Source organism: Centrocercus urophasianus, unplaced genomic scaffold (genome assembly GCF_019232065.1).
Source record: "Centrocercus urophasianus isolate 14NV4802_14NV808 unplaced genomic scaffold, USGS_Curo_1.0 seq_37, whole genome shotgun sequence".
In the NCBI taxonomy this organism is placed as follows: Eukaryota; Metazoa; Chordata; class Aves; order Galliformes; family Phasianidae; genus Centrocercus; species Centrocercus urophasianus.
This window is the reverse complement of record NW_024884944.1, coordinates 5,773,505-5,796,944: the sequence shown is the minus strand read 5'-3', so window position 1 is coordinate 5,796,944 and position 23,440 is coordinate 5,773,505. Positions and strand designations below refer to the sequence as shown.

The window sequence follows — 23,440 nt, the reverse complement described above, 5'->3', positions numbered from 1 at the left end:
CAGTAAAACGTGTTTTATCAAGAATGCCATCAGAAGAGGCACAAAACAATTCCATGTAAAAACCATTGATATCTCTGAGAAGCCGTGTGAAGTAATTTTGACCTGAGTTCAGCTTAGAGGAAATCTTCAACTCCGTCTTTGTGTTGTTGTGGTTACGCATCCGCTCCCTCTGCAAATCTTCCTATTCCCCAACGGTACCGCAGCCCCCTCCTCCGGTTGGTGGCAGCTCGTGGTTGTCATGGCAGCGGGGAGATGGGATGGGATGGGATGTGCAGAGCAGCTGGGCTCCATTCCTGCTCGCCTGCCCTCGTGGCACAATGGCCCTGCGCAGGAGGCAGCGCTTTGTCCTGTTGGGCCTTTGTTGTGCGTTGCATCTTGAGTCATCTGCAATGGTTCTCTGTAATCTGCTGGATTTCAGGCCTTTACACAGTCTCTCCTTAGCACTGTGTGCTTTGCTTTCGGTGTCTGCTGTTTTCCAGTCACTTCTGTTTATTTCTGGAATTTTACACGAGCTTCAGAAGTGTGCCAAATGAAAGATACAGTTTGCAAGAAGTGAACCTCAAGTTCATAGAATCACAGAATGGCCAGGGTTGGAAGGGACCTCAAGGATCACAAATCTCCAACCCCCTGCCACATGCAGGACCACCAACCTCCTCATTTCACAGCAGCCCAGGCTGCCCAGGGCCCCATCCAACCTGGCCTTGAACACCTCCAGGGATGCACGGGGCATCACAGCCTCTCTGGGCAGCTGTTCCAGCACCTCACCGCTCTCATAGCAAAGAACTTTCCCCTGACATCCAACCTCAATCTTCCCTCCCTCAACTTAAAACCATTTCCCTTGTCCTGCTATTATCAACCCTTTCAAAGAGTTGATTCCCCTCCTGTTTGCAGGCTCCCTTTAGGTACTGCAGGCTGCACTGAGGTCACCCCGCAGCCTTCTTTTCTCCAGGCTGAACAAGCCCAGCTCCCTCAGCCTGTCTTCATAGGGGAGGTGCTGCAGCCCCTGATCATCTTTGTGGCTCCTCTGGACCCTCTCCAACAGCTCTCTGTCTTTCTTGTCTGCATCTCCTCTCTGCCTGCTGCAGGCACTGTGCTTGCTGAGGTCACAGTAGTTCTTTCTTGCTAACCATAAAGTGCTCCATCAGTTTTCTCTCTCGAGCTATTACTGGAGCCACTGCAGAAAGGCAGATGAGAATCCTGAGCTTTTGGGGAATTGATCCATCAAGCTTGAAGATGCTGAAAGCTGCTTAGATCTAGTTGATCCCAATAATTCCTCATCTGGACTGATAGAAGCAGGATTCTTGGCAAGGATATAGCAGAGGCAACGCTTCATTCTGTGCTTGCTGTCACAAAAGCAATCCGTCTGGCTCTCAGATTTATGGCTTGGGTCCATGTGATGAAAGGTTCAGTGTCATTGTGTGCTCTGATTCAGAAAGGCAGCAGTGTGGGCATCAGCCTTCCTGCAGGTAAAGTGGAGCATTGCCTGTGAAGCCAGAGGGATGCAGAACCAATTCCCAGCAGTGAGCACACGCACCTCTGCTGCTCACAGCAGTCATTTAGCAGGTGCAGCCTGCCGTGCTAGCCTTAGTCATAGCCAGCAGGGAGACTTCCCTGCCTTGCATTGAAATCGTGGCTTAATTTGGGCTCATTTCTTTGTTTAAATGCAAAACTAGTTGTATTTAACCACAGATGAATGTGAAGTTACATTAACAGTTTTTCAAATCAAAGGGGAGTTATTCAGAGTTATTTGGGAGCTGGGGGACTTTGTAACCAGATAAGAGATATGGGGGAGGGCAGACCTATAAAAAGTGCTATTGTGCGATTATGAAGAGCCTTTTTAATGCAGTTATTATGCAATGCTAAAAAGGCCCTTATTGCTGGAAGTTCGAAGTGGAATACAAATGGGCTTACGGTGTCTGTTAAATGAAGAGTGGGGAAAAACAGTCTCTGTTCCTCTGAACTGCAGAGCAAAAATAATAATTAGTGATTACGATCCATGTCGGTGCTGAGTTTGTTAGTCTGATCATATACTAAGCAACAAAGTAGCAGGTAGGGAACAATTGTTGGTGTAATTTAAGGCATAGTTCGTTGTTAGGATGAACTCATTTATTCAGGTTATGAGGTCAACAAATTGCTTCAACCTGCCTTTATCAGTAGAACAATTAGAGTTGAATTCTCCCTGGTGCAAAATAAAGGCTGTAGATGAGCTGAATGTGAATAATTCAGAGGAACGTTCTGCTCAGGTAATGCCTGATTTCCAGAAGATTTTTCAGTCTCCCTGACTCGAGGGCTCCTGGATGCACTCCGCTGGGTTCTTGTGTGCTTAGTGGTGTTACTGGGGGTCTGCAGGGCAAGGGAGCTGCATGGAGTGTCCCTGCAGGGCAGAAGGAATCGGGAAACAGCTCTCTGCTGAGTAATTCACCCTCTGTACAGGAGAGACTGAATCAGCAGAGCAAAACGGTCAGCCCAGCAGTGCTGCTGTTCTGCCCTGTTTTCCAGCCTGCTTAGTACTGGGGCACTGCCTACCACTGGCTTTGTAGTCGCGTTGTCACTGTTTAATAGCAGCCATCGATGAGACGCTGACATGTTTAGAAGAGAAATCAGTGCTTCTGACAGCAGCAGTTTGCTCAGTGACACCAGTGTTATGCAGCCTTCCTGGGGAAAGGTAGATCAAGCGTGAGGGGCAGGGATTCACGTGTCAGCACTTCCTCTCTTACCATGAGCATTTGGGGGTTGGCCTTTTCTGCTTGTTTTAAAGCCTGTCCTGTGAAAGGAGTGAATGTATGCTAGAGAGGAGATGAAAGCAGGGAGGGCATCCTAAAATAGACACAGTTCATCAAGAAGTGTGAGCCTGTCCCAGAAGGAGAGATACAGCTGGTGGAATGTCAGCTGCCTCGCTGCTCCCCTGTTCAGATGCTTCACCAGAAAATCCTGCATCTTTTCTTGTTTGTTTATCAGGAGTCCTTTGCTCTGTGTACAGCTCTGCACTTGCTGTCCCAATCCCCTGGTTCATGCTTGTTTCCTGAGCACTGCAAGGAGCGTTGCCCCTGGCACGTAGCTGCTCTTTCTGAAGCAGAGTGTGTTCTTTGAAAAGCCAGGTGTGTTTGGCAGCTAGAGGAATGCCTCTGTGGCCTGGTGGGGGAAACAGCCGGCACAACAGACAAAGCACTTGCAGTGAAGTTGCCAAGATGTGCTCTGGCTGCATGGGAGAGAGGAATAGCTCAATTAATGGCTGCAGTCTAGAAATAAAAACTACTCGTTCAGGCCTCTTGAAATTCACACTTGAGCTGGACTTGTTAGGCCACAGCAATGCTGCAGCGTCGGGACCTGGCGGAAGGAAATCCAGAAATTGATTACATTTTCTGTCGAATGTATGATTGTATATGAACAGGAAAATGGGGAGCTACCATAGAACCACAGAACGGCTCAGGTCGGAGGGCAGCTCAAAGCCCACCCAGTGCCACCCCGGCCGTGGGCAGGGCTGCCCCCCACCAGCTCAGGCTGCCCAGGGCCCCATCCCACCTGGCCCTGAGTGCCTGCAGGGATGGGGCACCCACAGCTCTTTGCTTTCCTTTTTCATTTGCTTAGCACTAGTATAATTCAAACCAGAGAAGAAACAGTCAGGCAGGATACGCAGCACAGGCCAGAAGTTTGGGTAGCTTTCATCTTGGCTTTTTAACTTACTTGGAAGTGATTGTCGATTTCCTATCCTCAACGTATTGGAGCAGGATTGTTTTAATACATGTAGCAACCTTGGTTTTTCTTGTGCTCATGTACAGAATGGTTGAAGTTGGAAGGGAACTTGTGGAGATCATCTGTTCCAACCCTGTGCTAAAGCTGTTCCACCTGAAGCATGTTGTAAGCTGAAAGGATTTAGGGAACAAGAAATGAACAAGAAGTATGCCTACAAAAGGAGGCCATTTAGTCCTTGTTGCGGTGAACCTAATAAACCTTTAGCCTTTTATTATATTTGGTTCTTTGTATTTGCAGCTCTGTCTGGGAGTGAATTATACTGAAGTAGTATGGTTGAGAGGAATTAGATTAGCCAGCAATAAAACAGGCTGAATGCAAGAGCTGAAAGGGCAACGTGCGCTTCATTGAAAACAGCAGGGAGAGAGAGACTGCCCTCAGACAAAACATATGAGTTAAATAAAGATGTCCTAAGGGAGATCTCAAAGGCCTAAGAATTATTTTCATTTCTTTCTGGAATTATTATCTAACTTGGATTATTTTTAAGTGATTCTTTAGGGATGGGGCTGCAGTCAGTTGCAGGGAGCATAGAAGTGCAGCATCTTTTGCTGAGTCCAGGTTACAAGCAAACAGGTAATAGATGATTCACCCAGAAGTGTTAATCATAGACTCAGCAAGGTTGGAAAACACCTCTGAGATCACCCAGTCCAACTGTCTGCCTATCACCACTATTTCCCCAACTAAACCATGTCCCTTAGTACCAGGTCTAAATGTTTCTTGGGCACTCTAGGGACGGTGACACCATGACCTCCATGGGCAGCCCATTCCAATGCCCAGCCACTCTTTCCTAACATTCAGCCTGAACCTCCCTCGGTGCAACTTGAGGCCATCTTTCCATGCGGGGGAATTATTTCTGCTGCCACAAACAAAAGCACAGTCCTAGCCTATAAGTCAAGAGTTGATGATCTCCTGTGAGAAGACAGCAGAAGAGACCAAAATATTGCTACTGCTTTTCAGTAGGACAAAGTAAGGGGAAGTGTGCCTGGATTAAGTTGGAAGCAAGCTTCAGCCACTCCTGTAAAGGCAGAAAGGACCAGTTGTCAGTGGTTGTTGTCAGTGTTTTGGAGATTTCTTTCTTAATGCAGGCATGCTCTGGCTGCTGTAGATATCCATCTGGGGTTCACTGGCTGTTTGGACTTGGGATTCTGCCTGGAAAATGCTGCAGAGAACCCAGAGTATGCCAGTGACTCCCAACCATGACTGATGGTTGGGCTTGTAAGAATGTGGTATCGGAGCAAGAAGTCAACTCCAGAGCAAAGAGAATGGCTGTACAGTGCTGCCAGAACAGGTTTGTGAGCCAGTTCCAGTCAGTGTTCAGGGGTGTGCTTAAAGGCTGTGTGCCATCACTGCTCCCAGTGTTGTACTGTGGGCAGGGATTTGAAGGGAAATCGGTGCTTTCTGTATCGTTTGATGTGGCTTTATGTTGAGCTGGAAGTGACTCTGAATGTTTGCAGGTTTCCCAGGGGTCTGTGGCACTATCTGCTCAGATACATACTGATAAAGTGCCAAATGTGCTCCACCCAATGCTCTTCTGTCAGATGAGTTGGAATCCTGGCCAAGCTTCTTTGCTGAAGACAGCTGCTGTTGTCTAAACCCCTTCTGTGTGCTCCTTTCTTTGCAGCCTCTCTACAAGTGGATATTGTTCCCAGTCAGGGAGAGATCAGCGTTGGAGAATCCAAGTTCTTCTTATGTCAAGGTGAGTGCTGGCTTTTGGCATGGGGTGTCTGCACGTCTGGGTTTGCTGGGAAGGCCAATCTGCATGTTAGGTCTGAGATAAAAGCTCTGCTGCTTAGTCAGGCTGTAAGGTTTCTCGCTTTCTTTCTCATATGCCCTCAGATTTGGTAAGACTGAAGTATAAAAGGCAACGTGTGGTGTTTGCTGGGAAGACTAAAAACACTCCCTTGAGAGCTGGCAGCAGAAAGCAGCTCCAGGAAACAGCTTTTAAAATGCAAAAAGAAACAAAACAGCAAATGAAGTGTTGCCTCTGTGCTGGAGCAATAGCCACAACAATTTGCATCGTTCCACAGCTCTTTGGTCTTTTGAGTTTAGAATTAAGCTTGATTTTTGGTTGTTAATTTTTTTCCAAATTATATGTCTAGCCCATTGCTAAGAGCAGCAATGGGAGCACCAGGTCACTTGAGAGTCACCACCGCAGCAACTAAGGATTTTAATGCCGCTGAAAATCTTCTTTTTCTGTGACAAAAGTTAGTGTTTGTGCAGCTCCCTTACTGCACCGTGTGCTGCAGTGCTGGCACATTCCCTGTGCCCCAAAGTGCTTTTTTCAATTTGATGATGTTTTTCAAATTAGTACTTGTCCTGTTCAAAGCAGCTGGCCTGGTTTCTGATGGGAGGAGCTGCTGTGTTGGCACCCCAATGTGATAGCATCCTGGGGCATGCCATATAGCTAACAGGTGATCAGTGAGCTCTGGGAGCAAAATGCCATCAGTTCCTCAAGAGCATACCAACAGGAGCAACAGTGAGGTTGTCTGATCCAGGGATGCTTCACTGCAAGGGAATTAGTTGATGCCAGAGCTTCAAAAGCAAAAGCATACTCTGAATAAGTGCTGTTGTGATGATGCATACCTTCAGAAAAGTCTGAGATCAGTTAAAGCCCCTGCAGTAATAGGAACCTGTCCCAAATAATGGAGCTACGTGGGGGAATGCAGAGGGATGAGCTGCAAGAGAGGGGCAGCCTGCAACCAATTAGTGACAATAATTGCTTACCCTGAATGCAGTAGAAGGTTTAACCTGATGAGCACCAGAGCTGCTGCTACAGGAAATCACAATTTTGATACATAAAGCAGCAAATGCACATGTCTACCAAAAATATAGCAGAACTGGAGCAGGAAGACATGGTTTGTTTTTTTGCTCTCAAGCTGCCCAACGTGGGGCTGACACAGTGGAGGAGCTGGGACATAAAATTCCAGGATGCATGGAAGGCCATTCTGAAATGAAATGAAATGAAATTGTTCCCCTTTAGATTTCAAGAAACAGCCTAATGTCACTTTTGCATAATAGCAGCTGACCATTCACAGCACTGGGAGAGAATTTTCTCTGTTTGCTTCTCAGGTACCAGAAGCTCTTCTTCCCTTGGGTCGGTTTTTCCACAAAGTGCTGGTTGTATTCCGTATACTGTATACTGTATTCTGTGTACTGGTTGTATTCAATTCCCTACTGGTTGTATTTAGTTTCCTTTGTGCTTGTTAGTTGGGAACTCACTTCATCTGCTTTGTTTTCTTTTATTCTCTGCAGTGGCAGGGGAAGCCAAATACAAAGACATTTCCTGGTTTTCCCCTAATGGTGAGAAGCTGACGCCCAACCAGCAGCACATCTCAGTGGTGCGAAACGACGACTTCTCCTCCACCCTCACCATCTACAATGCCAACATTGATGATGCTGGCATCTATAAATGTGTTGTCAGCAGCGTGGAGGAGGGAGACTCTGAAGCCACCGTCAATGTGAAAATTTTCCGTAAGAGAACAACTCCAGGGCTACTTTCTGGGTATCCCTGGACGTATATGAGGCAAGATTAGGCAGGGGGAGACACCTTACCTTCCTACCAAAGGCTGTTATTGCTGAAGGGGAGAAATGAGGTTCAAAAGGGAGCGTTAAGAAGATTCTCCTCCTTCCTTGGTTTTGAGGAGGATGTGAATGTTGAGACCTTTGCTTGTCAGGTTTTTACCAGCTTGTCTATTGCTTAAATTCTTCTGAAGGATAAGAGAGCAAAAGGCAGAAGGAGAAGATTCTAGTGCATCATAAATGTGTAGGAGGAGGAAGCATAGATGGCAGCTTCCGTGGGTGACAAACACACTGTGAGAGCTGGGCTGTTGCTTCCAAGTTAAATGGGGTTCTGATGTTGCAGTGCAGTGTGTTGAGTCAAGTGCAGCTGTATCCTCCTCTCTGGGGCATGCAGGTTTCCACAGAACAAGCCCTCTGGGGTTTCATTGCTTTTTTTCAAGCTGGATTTGGGTTGAGTTGGGAACACAGCTTGATGTGTGCTGAAAAAGCTGCAGCAACTTATTCCTTCCATTGCTTTCAGAAAAGCTCATGTTCAAGAATGCCCCCACTCCTCAGGAATTCAAGGAAGGGGATGATGCTGTGATTGTGTGTGATGTGGTCAGCTCGCTGCCTCCTACCATCATCTGGAAACACAAAGGCAGGGATGTCATCCTGAAAAAAGATGGTAAGATGCAAGATGTACTGGTGCTTGTCCATTTAGGGGTCAAATATCCATCTCCCAGCAGGCTCATGCTGTCTTGTTCTCCTGTACCCCTTGTACAGTCACAAGGAAGAAAGGGAAGCCATTTGGATGTTACCCAAGGGCTTAGGATGTGAACATCGTTATTCCAGGTGCTCTGATTTGGGAATGGTAGGAATATAATGTTCCCACGGAGATGACCATCAGGCTTTGATGCTGCAATAAAAATGCTAGAAGCATTTTTTGGATTTAAAAAACAAAAACAAAACCATCAGAACAGAAAAGCTGTATGTTGTGATGCTCTGCTTTACAGTATTTCTAAGGAAACTGCTGAGAGCTCCTAGCAAGTGTTTCCCTTTCATTCAAAATGCTACAGACCTTCTTTCCCAGAGTGGCATTTCACTGGCAGTGAGGAGTCCAGTGCCTGCCTGCAGCTGAGCACTGGTACCTCAGCTCTCTTTCCAACATCAGCTTCTTACAGGCACAAGGGAACTGTAGTAAGATTCAAACTCTTCCCTCACTCAGCAAGAGGGGCAAGGTTTAACATGATTCTTGTTTGATATTAATTGAATGCAATGTTTGTGTATCTTTATCACTGTACTTTGAGTATAAAACACAGAGCAGTTTGTCTGCTACCTCTGTCTCATTTCTTTGTTGGTAATGTCAGATCTGATTGCAGCATCTCCATTTTAACGTGATGTGAAAGGAAGTTTCATTGCATTCAGCCTTCCCTCCAACTCAGGAAGGTTGAGGGGAGGTGAAGAACCTGTTCCGTGCAGTGAGCTTTCCCAGGGATCTTTGGATGAACCTTCCTTTTCTCTCTTCCAGTTCGGTTTATAGTGCTGTCCAACAACTACCTGCAGATCCGGGGAATCAAGAAAACAGATGAGGGGACGTACCGCTGTGAGGGCCGCATCCTGGCTCGTGGGGAGATCAACTTCAAAGACATTCAGGTCATTGTAAATGGTGAGTGGCACAGAGTTGAGAGCAATAAGTGACAAAGAGCTGCACCGTCTGCGCTCCAGACTGCCGGTGGAAATGTTATCCACATTCACACACACAGGTTACTGTCTATCAGCTTACTAATCTTTCTCTGCTATGTCAAATAAAAGCATCCATGGTTACCAAATGTGTACTGGAAATGATCAAATCCAGAGTAAGTTTAAGTGCCTAACAACTTCGTGAGGTGTTGAGGCTTACAAGTGGTTTTGTCGACAGCACAGATTTTCTGTGCATCTCTCCATCCTCACACCAGTTGCTTTGGAGAGCTCATACATCAAACCTGACAGTTGAAACCTGCATGTGGCAGCTGAAAGGGTTTGAATTGCTAGTGACATCTGTCTATATTGCTGAGATTTAGTTAGACTTCCAGGCCTCATTCTTGCTCACATCTTCTGTCTCCCCTTTCTAACTTCAGTGTGGTTTCCTTCTCTTCTAGTACCTCCTTCTGTGCGTGCCAGGCAGAGCACTATGAACGCCACTGCCAACCTCAGCCAGTCTGTCACCTTAGCATGTGATGCTGATGGCTTTCCTGAGCCAACCATGACGTGGACAAAGTAAGATGTTGTATGCAGTGTCCTGATTCTTTGTGAGCATGGATGTTTTCAATAAGGCCCTGGAAAACCAGGCAGGAGGGGAAACCTTTTAACCGCAATGACATGAATCCATTTTTCTCCCAAGAGAAGGAATGACCTCCTAGCAGGGAATTGCAGTTAGTTTTGGTTGTGAGTTAATGTTGATAGGCAGCGAAGCACCACACAGCAGCTCTTCCTTCCCACTGTTGGGAAGAGGTGGAGATACCTCTGACATTGAGTTTCAGTGTAGTAATGCAGTTCTCATTAACATGAAACCTCACAAGCAGCATTTGACTGCTTCTCCTCCCCATCACAGCCAGTGTGCTTTGTGCCCTGCAGGGATGGAGAGCCGATAGAGCAGGAGGACAATGAAGACAAATACAGTTTTAACTACGATGGGTCTGAGCTGATCATCAAGAAGGTGGATAAGAGTGATGAAGCAGAGTACATCTGCATTGCTGAGAACAAGGCTGGCGAGCAGGATGCCACCATTCATCTCAAAGTCTTTGGTGAGCTTTTGCCTGTTCAGAAACCCTCTTTTCCCCTCATGTTGCTTGTTTCAGATGTTGCTGTTTACAGGCGGGTTTCATTCTGAACAGCAACTGAATGAAGGTTGTTTTTATTTTTCTTTCCAGCAAAACCCAAAATCACGTACGTGGAGAATAAAACAGCGATGGAGCTGGAGGACCAGATCACATTGACCTGTGAGGCATCTGGGGACCCAATCCCTTCCATCACGTGGAAAACCTCCACCCGGAACATCAGCAACGAAGAGAAGGTACCACCACTCCCAAGACTCTTTTGGGCAGGGGTCAGTGCTGCATGATGGCAGCAGGCACATGGAGATCATGGTGCTTCCCCCCTCCATAGTGAGAATGCTTGCAATCCTGCACAGAGTAACTGCTGGAGGCCAGCTCTGTAGCTGAAGTAATCTCATGGGTGTCCTTTATACAAAGAGCAATCACAGTTTGTAACAACTGAGACTATGCTGTTTAATTTCTGCTTGCATTGGTCTGAGCTGAATTGATTTACAAAGCATGAAGCCCTGGACCCTTCTTGGAGGAGTTTTGTGGTGGACAAAGAGATACAGGACTTCTGAAAGGGTTTCCAAGCTGAGACATGGGAATGAGCACCCTGATTCCAGTGTTGTCCATGCTGTCATCATGAAGATGATTTCACTGGGGAGAGTGGCAGGTGAAAAGGTGTGGGATATTCTTTCAAAAATGCAGTGGACCAAAATGAACCTGTTAATTCATTCTTGCTCTTCTTTATTGTGCTAACTCTACACGTACTTGAAGCACAAAAGCCTGGCTGCCTTTATGTTCACTTGTTTTGTGGATCACATCAAAACCATTTTGTTCTTAAAAGGCAAAAATAATTAGCAGTTTTTCTCTTTTAGAAGGGTGCCGTTTCATTTGTTTTGTTATTGCTGGCCATAATTCCCTTTTACCAGAGAAGATTAGAATGCACTTTGTTACTCTGGATATTACATAATAGTTATGTAAGAAGTTGACTAGGAGCCATAGTAGAGCTGAAGAAAGCTTAGACACGAGTTAGAGTAGGGAGTTGCTGCTTATTAACGGTCTTATAATGACAGGATGCTTCAAGGCTCAGCTCACATGGGAATATCAGGGGGTCTGACTTGGTATGAAGGTAGCAGCTGATAGCCTGGAAGTCTCAGAGGCAACGGCTGTCAGTCATTTAGAGGTAACCGCTCTTAGTCATCCACATTCTGCTCCACTGCCTCCTAAATGAGCTTTATGTATTGCCCCTGTGATGTCAGCTCTTCACTGTGTTAACATGGAACTTTTTCAATCAGGGTGCCCTCTGCAGAGAAATGTTAGTATCTTCTGTATTCAGGAGTTTGTGTAGATTAGGGAGCATTTCAGGAGAGATTCCTGTTGCCTTTGAAAGCTCTCGGCTTGGTCTCTTAGCACAGCATGACTGGGGGACCTGTTTCAATAAGACAAGGCTATTTGTGGTCTTTTCTCAGTCTAGAAGGGTGATGGGAGGAGTTAAATGCCTCCTTTGCTTCCAGCACTGGGGTTTGGATCACAGCCAGGGAGAAGAGCTTTGTCAGGGAGAAGAATATGAGACCTGAAATAAGGCTCAATGGAGTAGAAGTCTGTAGGAGCGCCTGTTTGCAGGGAGTCCTGTCTGCCAAGCCTCATTAAGCTAACAAGACCTCAGTGGCAAAACTGCTAACCATTTTTGAGACTCATATATTGTATATCCTTTTTAATGCAGTTAAATCAGTGATCAGTGTTAAAGAATGACGTTACGTGTTCTGGTAATATCTTAGTGGATGGGGAGAAAATCAAAGGTTTGAGGTACCACCGTGTTGTTCATGTATGGATTCAAACCTTTAGGGCAAAGATTTGCTGTCATACAACATTCATTTTCTAGGCAGGATTTTCTTCCCTCTCTCTCTCTTTTTTTTTTTTTTGTTATTGCTGTTTTCTTCTTTAATTTACACTTTTTCCCATTCTGTGGGTAAATGGTACAGACTTCCAGAAAATTCTCAGGACAAAATAGCTCTGTTGGACATTCCATGCTGTGTACAGCCTTTGTGATGCTCTTTGGTTGTGAATGTAGAAATGCATTATTTAGGAGAAGCTTTATCCCTGTCTGAAATTCTTGTTTATCCCTACTGCAAAAGATAGCAAGAGCTATAAGCCATAGGAGGTCATTAACATAAAGTCAAGCCATTTAAAGTCATTTTATCTTTCCTCAACTAATTTTGCTGTGCCGTTGTGGGGAGGAAGAATGTGGGGTTTTTTTTGTTACCAGATGTAATGCTGAGTAAGCCAGTATGCCATATTCCTCATCACCTCCACTACATTTCCTCCCCTTGTAAAAGAGGTGTCCGTGAGCATAGTTTGGATCTGTAGTACGTTGGTGTTCCTAAGTTCTAAGATTTCCGTGGCAGCAGCTGTACCTGTGGGGTGAGCCTCCCTGGCCTGCCGTGCCAGCTGTCAGTACCTGCATCACATTACTGTTTTCACAGTAGCAACTCGTCCTTCCCAAATGGAAGGGAAGATGTGTGAGTTTCTTGATTCTCCTCTAGGGAACCCGCATTGTACAGATTGGAGCTTGTATGTCTCTTGGCCTTGGTGAGGAAGGGTTAAGATAAAAACTCTTTGAGATGGAGGCTCCGGTTCTGCCTTCTCCCCACACCCACCAGCCCCAGTACAAAGAAGCAGCAAACTGGGGGAATGTGGGAACTGGCTTCTTCCCTCCTTCATCTTCCTGGAGCCTGACACGTGCTGCACACCACAGGGAAACGGCACGTCTGTTCTTTTTACACCTCTGTGCTGGTGCTATAGAACTGCATTGGAGAGAACTGAGAGGAGACTTGCATGGACATCAGTGAGGTCCTGACTGGTTCTGGTAGTGACTGGTACATGAAAAGGGAATGATGCTGAATCCTGATGATGATTGCCTGTTCGGTTTTCAAGGAACTTGTGCACAAGAGGATATAGATACATAGAAATTATGAGATATGGAGTTTCTGGGCAGATCCCCAGCCCACATGTGTGTTGGTGAGCTTTGTTTTTTCCATTGGAGAGTCCACCTCAGGCCTCTAATCAGAAGTAAATAGCCTGCTTTTGCCAAAGACTTCATAGAACTGTCTGTACCATTTGTTAGTACTGAAGTCTCATAGTTTTCACTGCAAGCACTGTGGAAATAATACTGTGCTTTTTCTCCTCATTTCCTTAACTTTCATCTCCATGTCTGTAACATCACTCTTGTGTACGCCGTTTTATCCACATGCCAGCAGTGCTTGTGCCTCACATTCAAAAATGCTGTTGTGACTGTGATATTAGCAGGTGATTTTTGACTCCTGAATTGAAATGGATCAAGTTGTGATTGAAATAGACACTAGAAGAGAAAAAAAAACACATTTGAAATTCATAGGGAAAAAGGAAACTCTGTGACTTTGGTCGTTGTGAACCAGAGTGAATACGGTCCACAGTGTTGCTGTCTGTCTCTGAATGGCAGTGTATGTTTCTTGGTAAGGTTTGTGCATGTTTGACTGATGCCTGTTTGCTTAATTGTCCCAAGCCCAGCAAGGACTGGGTGCACGTAGCCCTAAGCCTGGTGAGCTGGGTGTGATGAACTGGAGGTGGGGCTCAGACTGTTGCTCTGCAGCTCGAGGGCTCCCACTCCTCACACAGTGTGCATGTAAACCCATACAAATGCATGAGCACATGAACCCACAGTGGTTAATTGCAGTCGGTGTGTCCAGGTGGCAACCAGCTCAATAGCTTATCTTCCAATTAAGTGACCCTGGTTATCAGGATTATTTCCCTTGGATACGTAGCTGTGTTTCCAGAAAGGATGAGATGTGACAAGGGAAATAGTCACTCAGTATTTAAGAATAGAGGCAGACAAAGGGTTTAGGTATTGTTAGATCAATTTTGAGGATATTGAATTTTGAATGCAAGTCTAAATGCAGGTTCTGTTGGGAAATGGAAATTGCAGTCACCCCACACACGAGATACACAGCTTGGAGCCTGCATGCGCACAGACGTAGCGTGATGCTGATACCTGAAAGCAACCTTTGATAAACTTGTATTGCTTTTTTTTCTCCTGTTGTTGTGTTCTATATCTGTTCTCTCCAGGCTTCGTGGACCCGGCCCGAGAAACAAGAGGTATAATCTTATACCAGACCTTTAGCAAACTTCCTAGTTGTTTTTATTTTTGTTTGTTTTTTAAGCATTACAGATTAACAAATCTCTAGTCCAGCAACCACGCCAACTAAACCAGCATTAATAATACAAATAAATTAAGTACCGGTACTGAAGAGAAACAGCTAATAGTGTTAGAAGTTGCTTGGCACGTAGTTCTGCATCTCTGGATGAGCAAACTGGCTGTGTTGGGAGTGAGTAATCCTGGTTGTCACTTCAAAAAAGGACAAAAAGTGCCGGGGGAGGGAGAAGAAAGGGAAGGCAAATCTGCAGCCTGACAAATACAGCTTCGCCATTTCCTTCAGTCTGCAAGTGTGGGTCATGCCTCTGTTCTGGAGTTTTAAGAGTTAGCAGCTGTGTGTATTGTGGGATGGTACCTTTTTTCTGAGATAGCCTCTTCTGCTCCAGCCAACTCATCTGTTTGCTCATGGCACCTCTTCAGTTTGGCCTCCTCTTAGAGGATAACTGCATCGTATTCTGTTTCAAAATCAATGCAATTAAATCTCTCCAAAGTTATATTTTTTCCAGAAAATGCTCCCACTTACTGAATCATTGTCACTTGCCTTTAATTTTCAAGGGTCAGTGAAGGGGAACAGGAAAATACAGTATGGTGTGTTGCTGTTTTGTTTCACATTCATTACTGTGTTGTAGAAATAATAATCATCTGCCATTAAGTGCACCTCATTGCTTTCACTCATAAAAACACTGGATGCTTAAAAACTCAGTTAAAAGCAAAATTGTACCTCAGTTACATCCCTGATCGGCGATGCCTTCCTGCTAACTGGGTATTAGCTCAGCTTTGCAAATATGAGGAGCTGCAGATGAGTTAGTGAAATGCAAGCGCAGAGCTGGGAGAGGACACCTCACTTTCTGTCCCTGGAGTTTGTGGCTGTGGTCAGGATTTCCAGGGGCTGTTCTGTAATGACCTCTCCTGTATGGAAAGTGGGCAAGCAAGGCTGTTAGATTGGCATGGATGCTTTGGCTTGTGAAAGGATTGAAAAATCCTACAGAGGGGAAGGGGGAAGGTGCATTCCCTGCCTGTCTCATCTGTTCCCCCTTGTCACTGAAGTATTAACGTCTACTCCAGTTGCTGATGCAATGGCGTTGTTGGAATTTGAAGAAAAACACCTTTGTGCACCTCAGCACAACCTGTAGCACTCAGCAATGAGGAACACCGTCACACACTTCTCTGGAGAGAAGAGTGGTACCTGCAGTCATAGAACTGTAGAATGGCTTAGGTTGGAGGGGACCTTAAGGACCAGCACCCAACTCCCTGCCTTGGGCAGGGCTCCCCCAGCAGCTCAGGGTGCCCAGGGCCCCATCCATGGCCTTGCTGTGGTGTGAGTTGTTGCCTGTGTCTCGTAGGTTGTCCCACCACTATGGGAAACATTGCTATGCAAAATTGTGTAAGTCAGGGCAGTTGGGTGAAGGGATTACACGTGCCCACAGCTCTGGCTCACAGGTTTCTACCTACCCCATGTCTCTAATAGCCAGGGATTGCCGGTATCTGATGGTCAGAAATAGAAATGAAGAGAAGCAGTAGCGTGATTTCTTGCGTGGAGATTATTCTCCTTGAATATTTTTCCCTAATCTTCCTTTTCCTTTATACATGCCTTTTGTACTAAGATATACAGCCACATCTTCAGGATCGGTTATATTTCTGGTTAAGTTATTCATTTATCTGAACTGCCTGGCACTGTTTCTGTTTGTATTGAATCCTGGAGAGGCAGGTGGCACGGCGTAAAGTCATCTTTGCTGCAGCGATCGTGGGCTGCTGTTTTGCTATAGGTGTAGTTACACTCTTGCCTGATTGAGTCAGAGGCCAACAGAATGGTCACCTGAGTCGTGAGCTAAAAGAAGGCGAGGAAACTGCAGGTCTGAAGTCTTTACGTTCATGGATCCTACTGCAGTAGTTTCAGAAGTGAGCTGGATTTTGGCTGTGTAAGATACACAGTTATGGGACCCTTCACCACTTCTAGGAAATGTGTTCTTGAAATAAATCACAGTTTCCAGCAATACAAGGGACCAAGGACAGAAGAGGGCATAGAGTTTGTATCTTGTGGCATTGGCTATAGTGGACCTGTGTGCGTGGTAGAAGAGATGCACATACTAACTGCTTTTGTGTCGAAAGGTAATAACTTTCTTCATTTGAAATTTGGCTAGCTCAAATGGACTAATGGACTAGTATTCAGAGCCAGCAGAGGTAGCACCTTGTTCTGTGTAGAAGCTTAGTCTCGCAGCTGTAGGCCCCCAGCTCCGAGCAGAGGGATGCTTCAGGCCTGCAGGATCACCTGAGGTATCAGAAACACATTTGGTGCTACAACTCAGTGCCTGTCCGTGTGATTTCCTCAAGCTGTATCCTCATAATCTCAGCACTTGTCTCACATCCTTCAAGAAGCAGCGTGCTCTTGGAGCTCTGATGGTCTGAAGAGTGGCAGCAGGGTGCTCAGTTTGTTGGAAACAGGATGAGAAAGCTTGTCCTTTAAAGCTTCCAAGCTGACCACATTAGCACAAGGATCAGCGTGGAGGGTGTTTGGGTTGGATCCCTAAGTGGCTGCAATCCCTTTGAACAGATGACAGCCTGGATTTTACATTCCTTTCCTCTCATTGTTGTCCCTGCACTCTCCTGCTTGTGGGAGCAATTTCTGAACTAGCTTCCAATCAACAGAGTTTGCTCTAGAACTTTCTTAGAGCATCACAAGAACTTGAAGCAGGCTGTCTTTAGAAGGGTCCCATAGTTTGCTTGTCCTGCTCTCTGTACCTTGCTCTGTTTGGTGCTGTGCTCAAGTGAAAGCTCTGAGCTTTCATTTTGCCTGATTCAGCTCTGAGGTTTGGATCTGTTCTTACTAATGCCACTTAATGGATGCTGAAATAAAACAGGTATCAGTGAGAGAAGTCTCAAATTCTCTGAGTGAAAATGGTACTAGTTACACAGGTTTTTTGCAAAAGCATCCTGGCAAAACTGCTTTAACCAGAGCTGGATCTCCGCAGTTGTTAATCTAAGAAGCAGCTTGATGTTATCCAGCTGTCCTCAGTCGTGTAGCAGCATCTGATACTTCAGTCCTTCATTTCTTTTTGTTCCCGTTACCTGAGTGCTTTGATATGCTCTGTTCAGTCCTGCGCAACAAGGCTGAGCTGCTTTAGGAAGTGCTGTGCCCGTGGTTTCACCTGCCAGGTGATGGCTTCCAAGTGCTGAGCACTGGAGGGCTGCTGTGAGGTAGATTTGTGTTTGTCCCTGAGCTGCAGCGCTGCCCAAAGCCCAACCCCTGACTCTCAATTCCTTTCCTGCCAGACCCTGGATGGGCGCATCGTGGTGCGCAGCCACGCGCGGGTTTCGTCCCTGACTCTCAAAGAAATCCAATACACAGATGCTGGAGAGTACGTGTGCACAGCCAGCAACACCATCGGGCAGGACTCGCAGGCCATGTACCTGGAAGTGCAGTGTAAGTGGGTGAGGGGCAGGGCGCGGGATAGGGGCGGGTGGGCAGGGGGGGAGGATGTTTTCTGATGAGGTGGAGGCACCTACGAGTAGGGAAATCTGTGTTATTGTTGTTGTTATTATAAGCAGAGGGCATGGGAAGCAGCTCAGTCTGAAATAATGCTGTTAGAGTTGCATTTTGCTGTGTGCACACGTGCAAATGGTTGCACGAGTTGACTCCAACTGAGGCACTGTTTGCATCCTGGGAAGATCATGGGCCGTGAATCTGCCATGGGCTCATTCATGGAGCGTATCAACGTTGCACTTCCCCAGGCATGTTGCTTGCTGTCTGCTTGTCCTCCCACTCTGCGTGAGGGACAGCCTTTGGTTCTGGGCAGACTTCTTCCTATGTCCTTCAGCAAAAGACCACCACCACCAGCAGCCCCCTGGGAGAGAGGGCTGTCTCCTATCCCCACGTTAGGTTCCTTCTCCCACATCAGCCTGGATCTCAGCCAAGGAGTTCTTGCAGTGAAGTTGGCTGGGCTCCTTCAGGAGTTTTTCTTGGTTATGTTGCCTTCACAAGAATGTTTCTTTCAGATGCTCCCAAGCTTCAGGGCCCTGTGGCCGTCTATACCTGGGAAGGGAATCAAGTGAACATCACCTGTGAGGTATTTGCTTACCCCAGTGCTGTCATCTCCTGGTTCCGGGATGGACAGCTGCTCCCCAGCTCAAACTACAGCAACATCAAGATCTACAACACTCCATCAGCAAGCTACCTGGAGGTGAGGAAAAGCACTAAGGGGAGAAGGGGATGTGCACCAGGAAGGCTCAGTGCTACCAAATAATGTGTTTCTGTTGATGAAGCCCAGTCTTTCATCAGGGTGCCCTGTTAGTGGGCAGCAGGCTGTGGCATTTCTGGCACACAAATGCAAAGGACATCAAGTCATGGCAAACACCACCCCCTCTCCTTGTTTTTGACTTTCTGCTCACTGTAGTTCTCTCATCTTTGGGCAGCCCTCTGTGTCAGCACATGAATTTTATTATTGCTTCATTCCCCAGTAAAACGCAAATGGCATTAGCAGAATGAAAAGTGCCTTCTGATCCAAACATGCACTTCAATTTCTTCTGTAGGTGACACCAGACTCTGAAAATGACTTTGGGAACTACAACTGCACTGCTGTGAACCGCATTGGCCAGGAATCCTCAGAGTTCATTCTTGTGCAGGCGGGTGAGCATCCCAGGCAGGGAGATAAGGAAATGCTACTCTTCAGGTTGTCCTTTTTTCTTAAAGGAAATATTTCATTTTGGAGAAAGCACTTTGAGTCTCTGACCTCTTAGAGAAGACACAAGATTAAGGTTTCTACACTGTCTAATTAGTATTCTTAAAAGTTCTTTGAGGACTGTCACAGGCTGCCGTTGTCCTCTCCTTTATCAAGCCATGACTAGAGTGTTCTTGGTGTTCCTAGTTTTCTGCTTTCTCTGCCAGGTTGGGAGCTGGTAGCCCTTGCTTCCTGCTGTCTGATGTGTCACTGGTTGTTTCCCCTTCCTCCCCCAGATACTCCGTCCTCTCCTTCTATTGACAGAGTTGAGCCCTACTCTAGTACTGCCCGCGTGGAGTTTGATGAGCCTGAAGCTACTGGTGGGGTGCCCATCCTCAAGTACAAAGCAGAGTGGAGAGCACTGGGTGAAGGAGAATGGCACTCGAGATTGTATGATGCAAAAGAAGGTAAGGTGGTAAAGCAATATAAAAAAAAAAAAGTTACCTTCTTGATCTGCATCTCAAAACATCCCTTCTTTCCTTCGGGGGAAAGCTAGCGTGGAGGATTCTATAGCTTTGCAATTTCAGCAATTTCATTGAGGCCCCACACCAGTTCTTTAACATTTGTTTTTCAGTAACAGCTCAGTAGAAGCAGAGTGATGATTCCCTTTGGTGTCTACTGTGAGCTCCACTACATCCCCTCTAGAAAGGCTGTGGCTCTGTCCCTCCCTAATCAATTCTTTCAAACAGAAATGGTAGATCTGACCTTTCTCCTTGTCTTCACTGTTTATGTGGCTTTGTTCGTGGTCTAAATGTGTCAGGAGTGCAGTAGGAACATGGCATTGATGACTTGACTCAGAGCTTGAGTGTTTCTTTGCTTTTTCTCTCTCGTTTCTGCAACAGCAAATGTGGAGGGCACAATCACTATCAGTGGCCTGAAACCTGAGACAACCTACTCGGTGAGACTGTCTGCAGTCAATGGCAAGGGTGTGGGTGAGATTAGTCTGCCATCCGACTTCAAGACACAGCCAGTTCGTAAGTAACACTGAGAATCTCTCTCTGCTTTTCTGGTTTCTCTCTCCTTGCATTTTCCAAGGACTCTGTCATGCATGGACAATGCCTTCTCCTGCAGACCTTGCTGCACCCTTTGTTTTTGTTGTGTTTTTTGAGTGTAGTGAATTTCCTCGCTAATTAAAAATCTTATTTAAAGGTGAGAGGCAGGGAAGTTATTCACACTGGTCTGTGCCCTGGGTTATAAGGATAAGCTATATTCTGTCAAATAGAAGGGGCTATGTGATGGAGAGTTGTAATAAGAACAAGCAGCAATTTGAGAAAGGCATGGTAATAAAGAATATGAGGTTCCTTGCAAATTAGAAATCAGTAAGTTCAACAAAGGAGCCTCCATGAGCAATGAAGGAAAAGAAGGAGGGTGATTTCTCTTTTCTGCATTACTTCTATATTACTTCTTAAGGATGTCCACGCAATGCATGAAATGATTTCCATAGACTCTTGTCTGCCTTACTTGGGCAATCTTCCCCTCTGATGGCAGGATGCTCTGCTGCGCCATAATACTTTTCTCCCTGTTTCAGCCCCCTGCAGTTCCTAGGGTTCTTCTTCCCCATTCCCTTTGTGTTTAGACCTAGAGCATGTTCTTCTTCCCTCCATCACACCTGTACTTGTGAACCCAGTTCATAGCTCTTCTGTAACCACTGTGTAGGACTGTCTCCTGAGCTCAGAGCCAGCAGTATTCCTATCCCATACATATCTGCATGCTTGGAGGCCCTGAGATCTGTGCATGGTCTTGAATTCATCTCCCAACTTTTCCCTCAGCAGAACTGAGCAGTGTGTGGCAGTACGCTTTCCTTGTTGCTTAGAAATCCAGGCTCTGTGCAGGAAGCCACAGTACACACCAACCCTCGTGCTTGAAATCCAGTTCTGTTGTAATAACTCCTACTGCCTCCCCCACTCCCTAGGGTTGGATTTGGGACATCTGGTGGTATTTTGAATTTCCAGCTCCATATTCATTGTCTACTCTTCTCATCTCTTCTACATTTTTTTTTGTGTGTGTGTTTGTGTTTATCTCTGTCTCTTATTTTTGTCTCTGTTCCATCCATGGAAATACTGCAGGTATCCCTCACTCACGTAAGTGCCTCTCTGCATTTGTTTTGTTCTTTTTCTGTTCCTAGAGTTTCTCTAACACACATAGCACTAGCTGTTAATCTAGTGCCTTTTTCCTCCAGGTTCATTAGAAATGAAATAACTGGTACTGCCTGTTTCCTAACAAAACTGACACTAGAATAGTCATCCTATAGGTAATACTAATCTTTTATAGAGCAGAACTGTGGGTTAACATCTGTCTTTCTTGTACAGCATGTGATTCAAATAGTTAGAGTACTTGTCTAATTATTGATTAGCAGTTATGTGGGCTGTACTTCAAGCCACGCAGAGTGCTGGGCAGCATCTCCACTGCCCTTATGTGGCTTTGGTTCGATGGGAGAGCTGGTGAATGACAGTGTGCTCAGTGATCCCACGTGATGAGGAAATGGCTTTAAAACAAGGATTCAGAGTCCAGCATGCAGGTTTAACAAAGTGCCAAGTCCTGAGTTAGGAGGCAGTGCTTCCATTGCTCGTGCTTTGTGTCCAGAGAGGTTTGATCTGACAGTCTGTTTTGCACTGTAGTTGCCCTCCTTTGGGCAGCATTTAACAGAGTCCCTTCCTCACCTTCCTTTCTTTCTTTAGCAAGTGCTGCTGCCCCCACGTGTTTAGCAGAGAGTGAGTATGGTGGGAGAGTTGTCCTGTTGGATTTGCTCTGCATGCATCTCCTCACTGAGTGTGGTGCAATCTGCCTAACATCCCTGGGTGCTTTCCTTCTTTTCTATGCAGATGTTTTCCCCTGATTAAGAACTGGGTCTCCTGGTAGAGGAACTGCAGATGAGCACAGGTTTGATTTCTAGGAGAGGGAAATCTCACAGACGACTCCCAGGTGTGCTGACCTGGTGCAGAGAGCAAGCCTGCCTGGGTGAAAGCTCTCATCATTGGCCTTTGATTTTAAGATTCCTAATCAACTTGTGTTCCACTTCATGGGATGTGTTTGGCTTTTGTGGTGTGAGGTTGAGTTTCTTGAAATCCTCGCAGCACAGAAAACCAAAGAGGATGTTTCTTAGCTAAACAGGGGAGAAATGATCAGCAGCAGATGGTGCTTCTGTAGAGCAATAACGAAATCATCACAACTCAGGTTTCTCATGCTGCATTCACCCCGGGGCGTTTAGAATTAGTGACATTCTTCTTTGTGCTTATTTCCTAGTGATCCTCATATTTGGTGCTTATACAATCTGTCTTCTGCTCTTGGAAGGGAGCTGCTTAGCAGCACTTCTAAGGGGCTTTTCATTCTGTTACCTCCTCAAAACATGCCATATTTCCTCTTGAGAATCCTAGTGCTTAGCAGTATGGCAACATGAACCAGGTTGCTATTTGGGCCCAAATTAGTCAGAAACACTGTAGCTGTCTCTGAAGTTAGATTCAGAGCTTCAGAATTCCTTAGGACAAAAAAGCCTCAGTGGAGACCCTTGGAGCCTGGCACACTGCAGGACCCAACGCAGGCTGGCTCCTTTTCCCCTGGCAGGGCAGCACAGTTCTGCAGTCTCTCCAGGTGAATCATATCTGCCATAGGGATTCAGTGTCATTCTCATTCTCTCTTTGTTAGGCTTTCTCTTTCCTTCCCCTCACCCCTGCTCCCTGCCTCTGATAACTTATTTTCATGCTGTGCTTCACCTTTACATGTCTTATCTATCCTTCATGTTTCCATAGCAACTCAGCCTCTCCCTGCATCCGAAAGCACAGAGCCACCAAGTGAGTAGATGGGAAGTGCTCCCCTTTGGTCCAGAGTGCTCTTTGTTATGCTGTAGCCTTCTGTCAAGGGAATTAAGGCATGAGGCTTTGTTGGTTTGCTGTCTGTTAACCAAGAACCAGGCATTAATCTGTTATGTGAGCATGTAGCTGTTAAATGCAGCATGGTTCCACTCTGACTCCTCTCCTTACTGTTGTCCTGCCAAGCATGCGGTAAAAAATTGATAAGTGGGATTTAGAAGAAACGAGGGGAAAGAAAGAAAGGTGATCATTTCCAAAAGGAATGTTTTCCATTTGTGATTTTGAGAGGTAAAGCTGCCTTCACAAAAGGGGCACGGAATAGATAATCTGCTTGATATCCTGCCTCGGTGTGTTCACTGCGAATTTAGAGACAGGCGTTCATGTTGTGGCTCTCAGTGCTGGATGCTGAAAGAAGATGCACATGATGAGTATCATACAGCAGAGAGGACTGCAGGGAGGGGGAGCATTGCTCCTATCTGGCCTGCATGAGAGTGTCTGAGACTTCACAAGAAGTCAGCATCTCAGCTGGGAGTGGGATTTGGATTCCCTCCATGCTAGCTCTGTGCCTTGTTGGTGAGATTCATTCTGATACTGAATCAGGTTCAGTTACTTCAGTGCTGGATCTGAGCAGTCTGTGAGAATAAAACTTGGATCATGTAGTGAATTTGGAGGCAGAAGAGCCAT

General features: G+C 46.0%; 1 protein-coding gene across 1 annotated transcript in view; it reads left to right on the top strand.

Annotated features, from left to right (window-relative positions):
* Nucleotides 1-7,141: 7,141 nt before the first annotated feature.
* The window catches only part of NCAM1 (neural cell adhesion molecule 1), a 40,033-nt gene continuing 23,734 nt past the window's right edge, over nucleotides 7,142-23,440 (top strand). Inside the window, 13 exon segments of the mRNA XM_042832136.1 lie at nucleotides 7,142-7,221; nucleotides 7,790-7,933; nucleotides 8,777-8,914; nucleotides 9,387-9,504; nucleotides 9,862-10,031; nucleotides 10,158-10,300; nucleotides 14,148-14,177; nucleotides 17,506-17,656; nucleotides 18,229-18,413; nucleotides 18,763-18,859; nucleotides 19,187-19,357; nucleotides 19,793-19,924; nucleotides 21,017-21,031. Coding sequence (XP_042688070.1) covers nucleotides 7,798-7,933; nucleotides 8,777-8,914; nucleotides 9,387-9,504; nucleotides 9,862-10,031; nucleotides 10,158-10,300; nucleotides 14,148-14,177; nucleotides 17,506-17,656; nucleotides 18,229-18,413; nucleotides 18,763-18,859; nucleotides 19,187-19,357; nucleotides 19,793-19,924; nucleotides 21,017-21,031 — 1,486 coding nt within the window. The 5' untranslated portion in view covers nucleotides 7,142-7,221; nucleotides 7,790-7,797.